At 43.1% G+C, this 14,321-nt stretch overlaps 1 protein-coding gene across 2 annotated transcripts in view; it reads left to right on the top strand.

Moving 5' to 3' along the window:
* Positions 1-2,122: 2,122 nt before the first annotated feature.
* Positions 2,123-14,321, top strand: part of CELSR1 (cadherin EGF LAG seven-pass G-type receptor 1) — a 115,125-nt gene continuing 102,926 nt past the window's right edge. For both annotated transcript variants that reach the window (XM_075274157.1, XM_075274155.1), the window contains exon 1: positions 2,123-5,538. In XM_075274157.1, the coding sequence (XP_075130258.1) occupies positions 2,193-5,538 (3,346 nt within the window). In that variant the 5' untranslated portion in view covers positions 2,123-2,192. The remainder of the gene's footprint in view (positions 5,539-14,321) is intronic.

Raw genomic sequence — 14,321 nt, 5'->3', positions numbered from 1 at the left:
ATATGGTGTAGGATACAGGTGCAGTACAGGCTGTATATGGTGTAGGATACAGGTGCAGTACAGGCTGTATATGGTGTAGGATACAGGTGCAGTACAGGCTGTATATGGTGTAGGATACAGCAGCAGGACCGTACTGTGCAGTACAGGTTGTGTATGGTGTAGGATACAGGTGCAGTAGAGGCTGTGTATGGTGTAGGATACAGCAGCAGGGCAGGTTGTGTATGGTGTAGGATACAGGTGCAGTACAGGTTGTATATGGTGTAGGATACAGGTGCAGTACAGGCTGTATATGGTGTAGGATACAGCAGCAGGACCGTACTGTGCAGTACAAACTGTGTATGGTGTAGGATACAGGTGCAGTACAGGTTGTATATGGTGTAGGATACAGGAGCAGTAGAGGCTGTATATGGTGTAGGATACAGGAGCAGTAGAGGCTGTATATGGTGTAGGATACAGGTGCAGTACAGGTTGTATATGGTGTAGGATACAGCAGCAGGACCGTACTGTGCAGTACAGGTTGTGTATGGTGTAGGATACAGGTGTAGTACAGGCTGTATATGGTGTAGAATACAGGTGCAGTACAGGCTGTATATGGTGTAGGATACAGCAGCAGTAGAGGTTGTATATGGTGTAGGATACAGGTGCAGTACAGGCTGTATATGGTTTAGGATACAGGACCGTAGTGTGCAGTACAGGCTGTATATGGTGTAGGATACAGGAGCAGTAGAGGCTGTATATGGTGTAGGATACAGGAGCAGTAGAGGCTGTATATGGTGTAGGATACAGGTGCAGTACAGGTTGTATATGGTGTAGGATACAGCAGCAGGACCGTACTGTGCAGTACAGGTTGTGTATGGTGTAGGATACAGGTGCAGTACAGGCTGTATATGGTGTAGGATACAGGTGCAGTACAGGCTGTATATGGTGTAGGATACAGCAGCAGTACAGGTTGTGTATGGTGTAGGATACAGGTGCAGTACAGGTTGTATATGGTGTAGGATACAGCAGCAGTACAGGTTGTGTATGGTGTAGGATACAGGTGCAGTACAGGCTGCATATGGTGTAGGATACAGCAGCAGGACCGTAGTGTGCAGTACAGGTTGTGTATGATGTAGGATACAGGTGCAGTACAGGTTGTGTATGGTGTAGGATACAGGTGCAGTACAGGCTGTATATGGTGTAGGATACAGGTGCAGTACAGGTTGTGTATGATGTAGGATACAGGTGCAGTACAGGTTGTGTATGGTGTAGGATACAGGTGCAGTAGAGACTGTATATGGTGTAAGATACAGGTGCAGTACAGGTTGTATATGGTGTAGGATACAGCAGCAGGACCGTAGTGTGCAGTACAGGTTGTGTATGGTGTAGGATACAGGTGCAGTACAGGTTGTATATGGTGTAGGATACAGCAGCAGTACAGGTTGTGTATGGTGTAGGATACAGGTGCAGTACAGGCTGCATATGGTGTAGGATACAGCAGCAGGACCGTAGTGTGCAGTACAGGTTGTGTATGATGTAGGACACAGGTGCAGTACAGGTTGTATATGGTGTAGGATACAGCAGCAGGACCGTACTGTGCAGTACAGGTTGTGTATGGTGTAGGATACAGGTGTAGTACAGGCTGTATATGGTGTAGAATACAGGTGCAGTACAGGCTGTATATGGTGTAGGATACAGCAGCAGTAGAGGTTGTATATGGTGTAGGATACAGGTGCAGTACAGGCTGTATATGGTTTAGGATACAGGACCGTAGTGTGCAGTACAGGCTGTATATGGTGTAGGATACAGGTGCAGTGCAGGCTGTATATGGTGTAGGATACAGGACCGTAGTGTGCAGTACAGGTTGGCCATGATGCAGGAGACAGGCACACGGTAATGTGACTGGTGTGCATGCAGTGATGGTGCAGACAGGCTGTAGTGTGAGCTGCATATTATGAGCCCCCTCCTCCTTTCCCGCACTGAGGTGACTGGGGGCTGCTGTGGGAAGCTCCCAGCAGGGCGGATAGATAGACAGAGCAGGTTTATGTTAATGAGATGTGCGAGGGGGGAGGAGGACAGAGGAGCGGCGCAGCCTGTGAGGGGGTGGGAGCCATTTTGGAATCACTCGTAAAGTTAACGTGGGACCTGTAGGTGAAGTTACCGAGAGTGCCCGGCATGCCGCCCCCCAGCCCGCGCTGACAGGAGAGCAGGAGATGTGGGCGCTGTGCTTATGTGTGCTCGGGCTGCTGCAGCCGGCGAACGGGCTGGATGTTCACCTTTATCCCGGCGCTGCGGTGAATGTGTCCCTGGGCTCGGACTGGACGTACCGGCTGCGGGGGGTGATGAGCGCCGATGTCCTGGAGACGGAGCAGGGGAGGCTGAGGCTGAGGAGCGGGGCACGATGTGAACGGCTCTCCCCGCTGTACGTGGAGCTGAGGTCCAGGAGCCGGAGGACGGTTCTCCACATCAGAATGGATGTGCAGGCACACGGGCAGCGCTGCCACCTTCAGCACCGGGCTGTGGACTTGGAGTACGAGGCGCTGCCGGGGATGTCTGGCTGTTTCCCGGAGCTTGTCACCCGGACTGAGGATCTGCTGAGGGCAGTGCTGGGGGTCTCTGACTGCAGGCTGCGGGACTCGCACTGTGCGGACTCTCCGGTGCACCTGGTGTGTCAGCCTGCTGCCTCCCCCCGGGCTCTCCTGGTGCGGGTCAGGCTAGTGTCGGGGGCAGAGGACCATCTGGGGGTATCTCATGGCCACAGGAGGCTGAAGAGGAGCATCAACAACAACCCGCAGTTCCAGCTGCACAACTACCAGGCTTCAGTACCCGAGAACGAAGCGGCCGGGACCCGGGTGACCTCGCTGCGGGCCACCGATCAGGACCAGGGCGATGCGGGCAGGGTGGAGTACTACATGGAGGCTCTTTTTGACAGCAGGTCTTCCGACTATTTCCACATTGATCCTGAGACCGGGACAGTGACCACCACCCAGCCACTGGACAGGGAGACCAAAGACACCCATGTATTTAAGGTGACCGCCACAGACTTTGGTTCTCCTAGGAGATCAGCCATCACCTACCTGACAGTGACAGTAAGTGACACTAATGACCACGTCCCAGTCTTTGAACAGTCGGAATACAGGGAGAACATTAGGGAAAACCTGGAAGTGGGCTATGAAGTGATGACCATCAGGGCCACAGATGGGGATGCCCCCTCTAATGCCAACATGCTCTACAGACTGGTCAATGCTGAAGGGGTGAATGAAGTTTTCGAGATAGACCCACGATCTGGGGTAGTGAGAACCAGAGGGCAAATAGACAGGGAGACTGTGGCCGACTACCAGCTCATAGTGGAGGCCAATGACCAGGGGAAGGACCCAGGCCCAAAAAGTGCCACCGCCACAGTGTACATCTATATAGAGGATGAGAATGACAACTACCCTCAGTTTACTGAGAAGCGATACGTAGTCCAAGTCCCTGAGAATGTCACTCCCAATACCAAAATCTTGCAGGTCCAGGCCACAGATAAGGACAAGGGTAATAATGCAATGGTCCACTACAGCATTGTGAGTGGCAACATCAAAGGCCAGTTCTACATCCATTCCTTTACTGGAGACATTGATGTTATATACCCACTGGATTTTGAGGCTGTCAGGGAATATTCCCTGAGGATAAAAGCACAGGATGGTGGCCGACCGCCATTAATCAACACAACTGGCATGGTATCAGTGCAAGTGGTAGACGTCAATGACAACGCCCCTATCTTTGTTAGCACTCCATTCCAGGCCACTGTCCTGGAGAACGTTCCCATAGGCTACTCTGTAGTTCACATCCAAGCTAATGATGCCGACTCTGGAGAAAACGCTCGCATACAATATAGTTTAACAGATACACCTCCTAACTTCCCATTTGTCATCAACAACAATACTGGCTGGATTACTGTATCTGCAGAGCTGGATAGGGAAACTGTGGAGTCCTATACTTTTGGAGTTGAGGCAAGAGATAATGGAGAACCAGTCATGAGTTCATCCGCCAGTGTGACCATAACAGTGCTGGATGTCAATGACAACAATCCCACCTTCACGGAGAAGGTGTACCAGCTTAGGCTGAATGAAGATGCTGCTGTGGGAAGCAGTGTCCTCACCATGACAGCCGTGGACAGGGATGTGAATAGTGTGGTGACCTATCAGATCACTAGTGGAAACACCAGGAACCGTTTTGCAATTACTAGCCAAAGTGGCGGTGGGCTGATCACTCTAGCCCTACCCTTGGATTACAAGCAGGAGAGGCAGTATGTGCTCACTGTCACAGCCTCTGATGGCACTCGTTCTGACACTGTTTTGGTCTTCATTAATGTCACTGATGCCAATACCCATAGACCAGTGTTTCAGAGCTCACATTACACAGTAAGCGTGAGTGAAGACAAACCTATAGGCACTTCCATAGTTACAATAAGTGCAACTGATGAAGACACAGGGGAAAATGCCAGAATAACATACATAATGGAGGATAACATACCCCAGTTTAAGATAGACCCTGATACTGGAACCATTACTTCACTGATAGAATTAGACTATGAGGATCAGGCATCTTATACCCTGGCTGTGACTGCTAAGGACAATGGTATTCCACAGAAATCTGACACCACATATGTAGAGATATTAATTCTAGATGCCAATGACAACATGCCCCAGTTTTTAAGGGACAGATACCAGGGTGCCGTGTTTGAGGATGTACCAGTTTCTACTAGTGTGCTTCAGATATCTGCCACTGACAGGGACTCTGGGATGAATGGGAGGGTCATGTATACATTTCAGGGAGGGGATGATGGAGATGGTGATTTTTACATTGAACCCACCTCTGGTATTATTAGGACAAATCGTCGTTTGGATAGGGAAAATGTACCTGTGTACAATCTCAAAGCGTATGCAGTAGACAGAGGGAACCCACCTCTGAAAGCCCCTGTGGACATCCAGGTTACTGTTTTAGATATCAATGACAACCCTCCAGTTTTCGAGAAAGATGAGCTGGATATATTCGTGGAGGAGAACAGTCCAGTGGGCTCAGTTGTGGCCAGGATAACTGCTACTGACCCAGACGAGGGAACCAATGCCCAGATCATGTACCAGATAGTTGAAGGTAATAATCCTGAGGTCTTCCAGCTAGATCTCTTCAATGGAGACCTGACAGCTCTGGTAGACCTGGACTATGAAGTGAAGACAGAATATGTCATTGTGGTTCAGGCCACATCAGCACCATTGGTTAGCAGGGCTACCGTCCACGTGAAATTGCTGGACAAGAATGACAATGACCCTGTCTTACAGGACTTTGAAATTATTTTTAACAACTATGTGACTAATAAATCCAACAGTTTTCCATCTGGAGTAATTGGCAAAATCCCGGCATATGACCCTGATGTGTCTGATACATTACATTACAGCTTTATTCAGGGCAATGAGTTAAATCTTCTCATCCTGGACCCATCCACTGGAGACCTGAAGCTCAGTAGAGACTTGGACAACAACAGACCCCTGGAAGCCCTGATGAGAGTGTCTGTTACTGGTGAGTCTGATATATGTATTATGGCCATTGCATGTAGGTTACAAGGCAATGTATATAATATTGTGTGTAACAGGTATAGCAGTTGGAGTTAGCCTGTAGGACTATGTGCTGAAGATTGACAACCTGTACTGTCTTGTCTGCAATTAGGACTGTGTCAACTAGTAGTCACAGGAGAAACCTTTTTCTCGAGTTATTTCGTGCTGTGCTGCCCCTTATCTCTCAGTTGGAGCCATGATAGCTTCTGCTTCTTGCTTGCAGCGTTTATTGGAGGCAGTGGTGAAGATGTGGATGTGTTTCCTGATGCCTTGCACATGTCTTTGCCTTGAGATAATATGGATTTTATTTTTTAATAGTGAATCAGGATGGGCACACGTGCTGTTGCTGATGGCTACACTCTCCCTACTGTAACTACTTTCATGGCTATAATGTAGCATAACACAGAAGTCGCCTTGACTTTAGTTTAATCTGCACCATTAACTCGAGATCAACTCATTCCTCAGCGATAATTTTCGATGTTTGGTGACAAGTGATCCATTTCAGCCTGAGCAGTCATCACTACATTTATTAGCTTAGTCACTGATCGGTATTAGCATATTCTAGAATTTTCCATTGGGCAATACATACATTGCATCGAAAAATCATGTGCTTCATAGCGCAGTATGTCTGTATGTATGTTTTCAGATAAGTCTTCTGGTTATATTTGATCAAAACTACAATTCCAGCAAGGGGTTTCTTGTAATCTGGATAAGGGATGCCCCGAAGACGGCAGCAGTGTGGGCTATCAGTACAGTAAGAATGGCAAACAGCCTGCAAACATCACCTGCTCATAGATGCATGAAATGGGGCAGGCAGAGCTGTCACACCAAGACTATTTAGAAGAGAAAGGGCTCCCTGGGAGTGAAATCCTTTTCAGGCGATTTGTCATTGTTGGGTATGATTGATGTGGAGGACACCTGACCGTATATGACATGATCTTATAATGAACGAGTGAATGACCCATAGAAGAGAAGTTGGATCCCATGCTTGAGTATACAGTGTGTTGCTAAGGCTTCTTTTAGCCTACACTTTTCAGTATACTGTATGGTATACATTTTTGTAACTGTATATTTTTTGCCTGGAAGCTTCAACATTCAATAGCAGCCTGTTGCTTTATTCCATACATTAAAAAAAAAATAACTAAAAAAAATCTATGAAAGGCTAAAGGCCCTAAAGGATTTTCTTTTAGCCTTTGTTGAATAATGCGGACCTGTGAATATGTTTAGCAAACTTTCTTAGCATACTGAATACTCAGTATGGTAGTATCTGCAGTATTAGGTACACACTTATTGTTGGTAATAAGTATACTTCATTACGTGAAGACACTTCTGCATTGCGCATGTCCAACCTAAGCTTAATACAGTATATACTTATTTAATATGTGTGTGTGTGTTACTGTGAGTTTTTATGCAAGTACATTTGTTTTAAGGTTTACATAGGAGTTTAGTTATACTGTTCTAACTGTATAATATAAGATCGGAGAAGATTTGCTCCTTCAGCTCCTCCGAGGAACCCTGCTTGCATCGCCATGTATGTTGATCTATATAGGTAGCTTGTGCTCGCTGCGGCATAGCTAAATGTAGATGTGTAAGCAAAGCCATCTCTTCCAATGGTCTGAATGATCAGATATTTTACAGCTTTATATTACAAAGTTTTATTAAAGGAGGTATTAGAGTAAATGAGATTATCCTTGTCTAGTTAACTAAATAAAATTGATTGACATGTAAGAACCATAGCAGATGTCTATAAGGTGTGTCGATTATATAAAAAATGCTAGGCCCTCGTGGCTACATGTGTATATCTCCATTTTTTTATTTGGGTACCTTTGGGGCACCAGAGGAAATTGTTGAGAGAGTTTTGTCTTGCTATAACAAATGAGCACTCAGAACCAAGGATGTGTAAGTTACACCTGCAGCTTGTGATCTGTACCCTGTCTGTCACCTCATGGGTCTAGTTGTGGATGGCCCATATAGGATCTTGGGGTGGGCCAGTCAAACCATGGTAACAGCTTCCACATTATAGTAGATATACGGTATACACTACCATGTACAAATGAGCCAGTATACTCGGCATGTATGTAGATGATGATGGATATTAGCAGAATCCATGTTATGTTTCCACCATGGTATAATTCATTACGTATTGTCTAAAAGGCCTGCTCTCAGGAGGGCGAGTAATGTTTGCGCTAGCAGACAGCATGCCTGTTACATTCTGCCCATAAACTTTCCCCTCTTATCTACAGACAGTGGACAGACACAGACTAAACAGAGCTACTGAAGGATTCCTGCTAGAGCCAGGATTGACATGTTAGGACAGATCGCATAGAACTAGTCTTTTGTATAATTGGATAAGGAAATTCGGGATCGCTTTACAGAGGTATCAGTCAAAACCAAGTTAATCACGAAACGCAATGCTTGCCTGTTGATTTTTTCCCTTCTCACACAATTGAGCATATTTTTCATGGGAAAAAGAGCTTTTGGCAAGCGTTGCACTCCTACAGTGAGAAGGCCTTTCTCTTAGCATGTACAATATACAATATAACTGCGAAGCCAACATCTCATTGAAAACAGACCCTAGATCCTTGACAGGGGTCCTTAGGAGCACAAACTATTCAACCTGCTGTCATGTTTTAGTCGCAAATAATTTTCTGTGCAAACAAGGCTCTGTAAATGTTATGGAATTCAACTTAAGGCGTGCCTAAACGTTCAGAAAACTTGAAATTTCTGTCAATGTTTGTGTCATTAATACATTTTGGGATACATTGTATTAACATTAACACGTTAGCTCCTTTGTATGAAATTCTGCTCTGAAATCCACTTTGTTCCTTGATTCTCTATTGGCATTAGAAATAATATTAGGGAGTATGGGTGTAATGCACGATATAATATTGATGACCTATAATAAGAAATGCCTCTGTATTAGACTGGACATAAATAGATCACATTATTTTATTTGTGCCAAGTGTGTTCCATGCTGTAGGAAAGTTGCTGTGTTTGTGTCGGGTCTACTTGGACTAGCAGAAGCCCAAAATGGACCTCTGCACTGTTGTAGAGACCAGTACTGTCACCTTACCTTTTTTGTGTTACAAACTCAATGAAAAACAAACAACAATGACCCCCAACACCACCACCACCGGAACAAATCAGTGACCCCATTCCTTCCTACCAACCAAGAGATACACAAGGATAAGAAATACCATTGCCTCAAGTCATTGACAATAGTAAAGAGAAGGAGGGATGAGGGCGCCGACGTGAGACACATGCCACATAGATATTATATAAGATCTAGTGGGTTACCAGCCCTCGAAGTATCCCACCTATGCCATCAAATGATTGTTTCAGATGTGCTGATGAAAGTCCCAGGGTGTCCACCTATGGATCATGTATCATTTTAAAATTCTTATCTGCCTTTCTTTTCTAATATACCTCCTTTTTGAGTGTAATAATATTGTTCATTCTAGCTCTATATTCCTGTATGGTTGGAGGGAGTGGCTGGATCCAACACTGGGCCCTTCACTTTCTTGCACTGTCACCTTTCTATTACAAAAGTGCTGTCATACATTTGTAATACCTATTAAACTGGCAGTATGCTTTACAAATATGATGTGCTTCATATCTAGTTCAAAAACTCGATTTCGGTATTATTTTTGTCATGGTGAAAATGGCTATGCATTATGGCTGATCAGTCCTGGCTGGGTTACTGCAGCATGAATAGCCAAATGAATATCCATGACGTATCACTTGTGAGGAACTAGTTCTTAGTGAACTAACAGGCTGTGTTCTCATGGCCGCCTCCATTGTCCCTGGGTCACATGGGCACTTAAAGATAATATGAAGGATACACCCATTTGCTATTGTTATTATGAAGCTCGGGCAGTATTTCACTAATGGGGGCAGGGTGTCTTGCACGCTCTCCTGTAAATTGCAGTATATGAAATAAAATCTTGTAGAAAGCCATAAATAATAGTTTCCTTTGGAAGTGGTTAGAAGTGCAAAAGTTGTTGAAAACTGTTATTAAATGTGATGTAAGACATGTATGTGGTAAATTACTATACAGCTCTTTCACGTTTTCATTAATAAATCTGACTCAGAGATTTTCCAGTCTTTTAAATAGTTTTTAAAGAGTTTTTCACAAGTTTGTGGTATCTACGAGAACAAGTCAAGAAAATGTGCAGTGCCCAGAGAATGCTGCATTGTGAGAAGAAAGCAATAAGTCCTGTGTACATGGTACATAATAATTTGCTGTAGAATTTAAAGGGAGTCTGTGAGCTGTTTTGAGAACAATAAATTGACGTCATGCTGTTAAGCATTTGGGGTATATCGGTAGTTTCCAAACCTGCACACAATTCACTTTCACCGGAGTCACTAAGCATCTCAATGGACCTCAGATTTCTTTGAACTTTGATTTTTACGGACAGAGATATGTTAATGGAGATTTGGACCCTAAACCCCAGCTGTTTGTGGCATGCCGGGGGCTTAGTGATCCCAAACCTTCCGATAGGTTTCCTTTAAAGTAACATGCCAACAGTACTTTTTTTTTTATCAAAATAACCACCCCATACTCTTCTATAAAACACTATATGTGAATCCAGCCTTTTTATACTGTTTGTAGAGCAGGATTTATGGGACAGGCTGGCTTGGAATGTCATGCAGAATGGATTTTACCATAAAGTTTAATACTTTCTTCTATAATTTCAGATATTTTTCACGTTTTCATAGTTCAGTTTTATGTGGATGATTTCTTTTAGTGCTATATGCATTTTGGAGCTTGACCGTGTTTCACGAGTGATCATAGGCTGTGTAGTGCCAATGGTGCAGCTGACTCAAGAGTCTTTCCTTCACAGTACTAATGTCTTAAGAAAGCCAATGGAGCTGTCATGATGAAATTCTAAACTTAGAGGCTAGTCACCTGGCAGATGAGTCATAGTAGTCATAAATAAAGAGCATCTTCATTCATTTTTCTTAAAACTTTAAGTATCTTATATATATATTATAGTTATATATTATATTATATAATATATAATATATATATATATAATATATACTTATATATATTATAGTTCAGCAACTACAAAATGGGTACCTTCACAGCTACCATGGTGGGTGTCTATCAGATTTCTGAATGTTAGTTCTGTTTAGGTATGCAGAGATGAGAACGCTTAGGAATGTATTGAGGTATGGATATGTGGAATACGTATGCAGAGATGAGATGGTTCAGGAATGTATTGAGGTATGGATATGTGGAATACGTATGCAGAGATGAGAACGCTTAGGAATGTATTGAGGTATGGATATGTGGAATACGTATGCAGAGATGAGATGGTTCAGGAATGTATTGAGGTATGGATATGTGGAATACGTATGCAGAGATGAGGAGGTTCAGGAATGTATTGAGGTATGGATATGTGGAATACGTATGCAGAGATGAGAACGCTTAGGAATGTATTGAGGTATGGATATGTGGAATACGTATGCAGAGATGAGAACGCTTAGGAATGTATTGAGGTATGGATATGTGGAATACGTATGCAGAGATGAGAACGCTTAGGAATGTATTGAGGTATGGATATGTGGAATACGTATGCAGAGATGAGAAGGTTGAGGAATGTATTGAGGTATGGATATGTGGAATACGTATGCAGAAATGAGAGGGTTGAGGAATGTATTGAGGTATGGATATGTGGAATACGTATGCAGAGATGAGAAGGTTGAGGAATGTATTGAGGTATGGATATGTGGAATACGTATGCAGAAATGAGAATGCTTAGGAATGTATTGAGGTATGGATATGTGGAATACGTATGCAGAGATGAGAACGCTTAGGAATGTATTGAGGTATGGATATGTGGAATACGTATGCAGAGATGAGAAGGTTGAGGAATGTATTGAGGTATGGATATGTGGAATACGTATGCAGAAATGAGAAGGTTGAGGAATGTATTGAGGTATGGATATGTGGAATACGTATGCAGAAATGAGAAGGTTGAGGAATGTATTGAGGTATGGATATGTGGAATACGTATGCAGAGATGAGAAGGTTGAGGAATGTATTGAGGTATGGATATGTGGAATACGTATGCAGAAATGAGAATGCTTAGGAATGTATTGAGGTATGGATATGTGGAATACGTATGCAGAGATGAGAACGCTTAGGAATGTATTGAGGTATGGATATGTGGAATACGTATGCAGAGATGAGAAGGTTGAGGAATGTATTGAGGTATGGATATGTGGAATACGTATGCAGAAATGAGAAGGTTGAGGAATGTATTGAGGTATGGATATGTGGAATACGTATGCAGAGATGAGGAGGTTGAGGAATGTATTGAGGTATGGATATGTGGAATACGTATGCAGAAATGAGAATGCTTAGGAATGTATTGAGGTATGGATATGTGGAATACGTATGCAGAAATGAGAAGGTTGAGGAATGTATTGAGGTATGGATATGTGGAATACGTATGCAGAGATGAGGAGGTTGAGGAATGTATTGAGGTATGGATATGTGGAATACGTATGCAGAAATGAGAAGGTTGAGGAATGTATTGAGGTATGGATATGTGGAATACGTATGCAGAAATGAGAAGGTTGAGGAATGTATTGAGGTATGGATATGTGGAATACGTATGCAGAGATGAGAAGGTTGAGGAATGTATTGAGGTATGGATATGTGGAATACGTATGCAGAAATGAGAATGCTTAGGAATGTATTGAGGTATGGATATGTGGAATACGTATGCAGAGATGAGAACGCTTAGGAATGTATTGAGGTATGGATATGTGGAATACGTATGCAGAGATGAGAAGGTTGAGGAATGTATTGAGGTATGGATATGTGGAATACGTATGCAGAAATGAGAAGGTTGAGGAATGTATTGAGGTATGGATATGTGGAATACGTATGCAGAAATGAGAGGGTTGAGGAATGTATTGAGGTATGGATATGTGGAATACGTATGCAGAGATGAGAAGGTTGAGGAATGTATTGAGGTATGGATATGTGGAATACGTATGCAGAGATGAGAAGGTTGAGGAATGTATTGAGGTATGGATATGTGGAATACGTATGCAGAGATGAGAAGGTTGAGGAATGTATTGAGGTATGGATATGTGGAATACGTATGCAGAAATGAGAAGGTTGAGGAATGTATTGAGGTATGGATATGTGGAATACGTATGCAGAGATGAGGAGGTTGAGGAATGTATTGAGGTATGGATATGTGGAATACGTATGCAGAAATGAGAATGCTTAGGAATGTATTGAGGTATGGATATGTGGAATACGTATGCAGAAATGAGAAGGTTGAGGAATGTATTGAGGTATGGATATGTGGAATACGTATGCAGAGATGAGGAGGTTGAGGAATGTATTGAGGTATGCATATGTGGAATACGTATGCAGAAATGAGAAGGTTGAGGAATGTATTGAGGTATGGATATGTGGAATACGTATGCAGAAATGAGAAGGTTGAGGAATGTATTGAGGTATGGATATGTGGAATACGTATGCAGAGATGAGAAGGTTGAGGAATGTATTGAGGTATGGATATGTGGAATACGTATGCAGAGATGAGAACGCTTAGGAATGTATTGAGGTATGGATATGTGGAATACGTATGCAGAGATGAGAACGCTTAGGAATGTATTGAGGTATGGATATGTGGAATACGTATGCAGAGATGAGGAGGTTCAGGAATGTATTGAGGTATGGATATGTGGAATACGTATGCAGAGATGAGAACGCTTAGGAATGTATTGAGGTATGGATATGTGGAATACGTATGCAGAGATGAGAACGCTTAGGAATGTATTGAGGTATGGATATGTGGAATACGTATGCAGAGATGAGAAGGTTGAGGAATGTATTGAGGTATGGATATGTGGAATACGTATGCAGAAATGAGAAGGTTGAGGAATGTATTGAGGTATGGATATGTGGAATACGTATGCAGAGATGAGAAGGTTGAGGAATGTATTGAGGTATGGATATGTGGAATACGTATGCAGAAATGAGAATGCTTAGGAATGTATTGAGGTATGGATATGTGGAATACGTATGCAGAGATGAGAACGCTTAGGAATGTATTGAGGTATGGATATGTGGAATACGTATGCAGAGATGAGAAGGTTGAGGAATGTATTGAGGTATGGATATGTGGAATACGTATGCAGAGATGAGAAGGTTGAGGAATGTATTGAGGTATGGATATGTGGAATACGTATGCAGAAATGAGAATGCTTAGGAATGTATTGAGGTATGGATATGTGGAATACGTATGCAGAGATGAGAACGCTTAGGAATGTATTGAGGTATGGATATGTGGAATACGTATGCAGAGATGAGAAGGTTGAGGAATGTATTGAGGTATGGATATGTGGAATACGTATGCAGAGATGAGGAGGTTGAGGAATGTATTGAGGTATGGATATGTGGAATACGTATGCAGAAATGAGAATGCTTAGGAATGTATTGAGGTATGGATATGTGGAATACGTATGCAGAAATGAGAGGGTTGAGGAATGTATTGAGGTATGGATATGTGGAATACGTATGCAGAGATGAGAACGCTTAGGAATGTATTGAGGTATGGATATGTGGAATACGTATGCAGAAATGAGAAGGTTGAGGAATGTATTGAGGTATGGATATGTGGAATACGTATGCAGAGATGAGAAGGTTGAGAAATGTATTGAGGTATGGATATGTGGAATACGTATGCAGAAATGAGAAGGTTGAGGAATGTATTG

This window comes from Leptodactylus fuscus, chromosome 5, assembly GCF_031893055.1.
Source record: "Leptodactylus fuscus isolate aLepFus1 chromosome 5, aLepFus1.hap2, whole genome shotgun sequence".
Lineage (NCBI taxonomy): Eukaryota > Metazoa > Chordata > Amphibia > Anura > Leptodactylidae > Leptodactylus > Leptodactylus fuscus.
The sequence above is the reverse complement of the archived record's forward strand: the minus strand, read 5'-3'. Positions and strand labels throughout refer to the sequence as shown.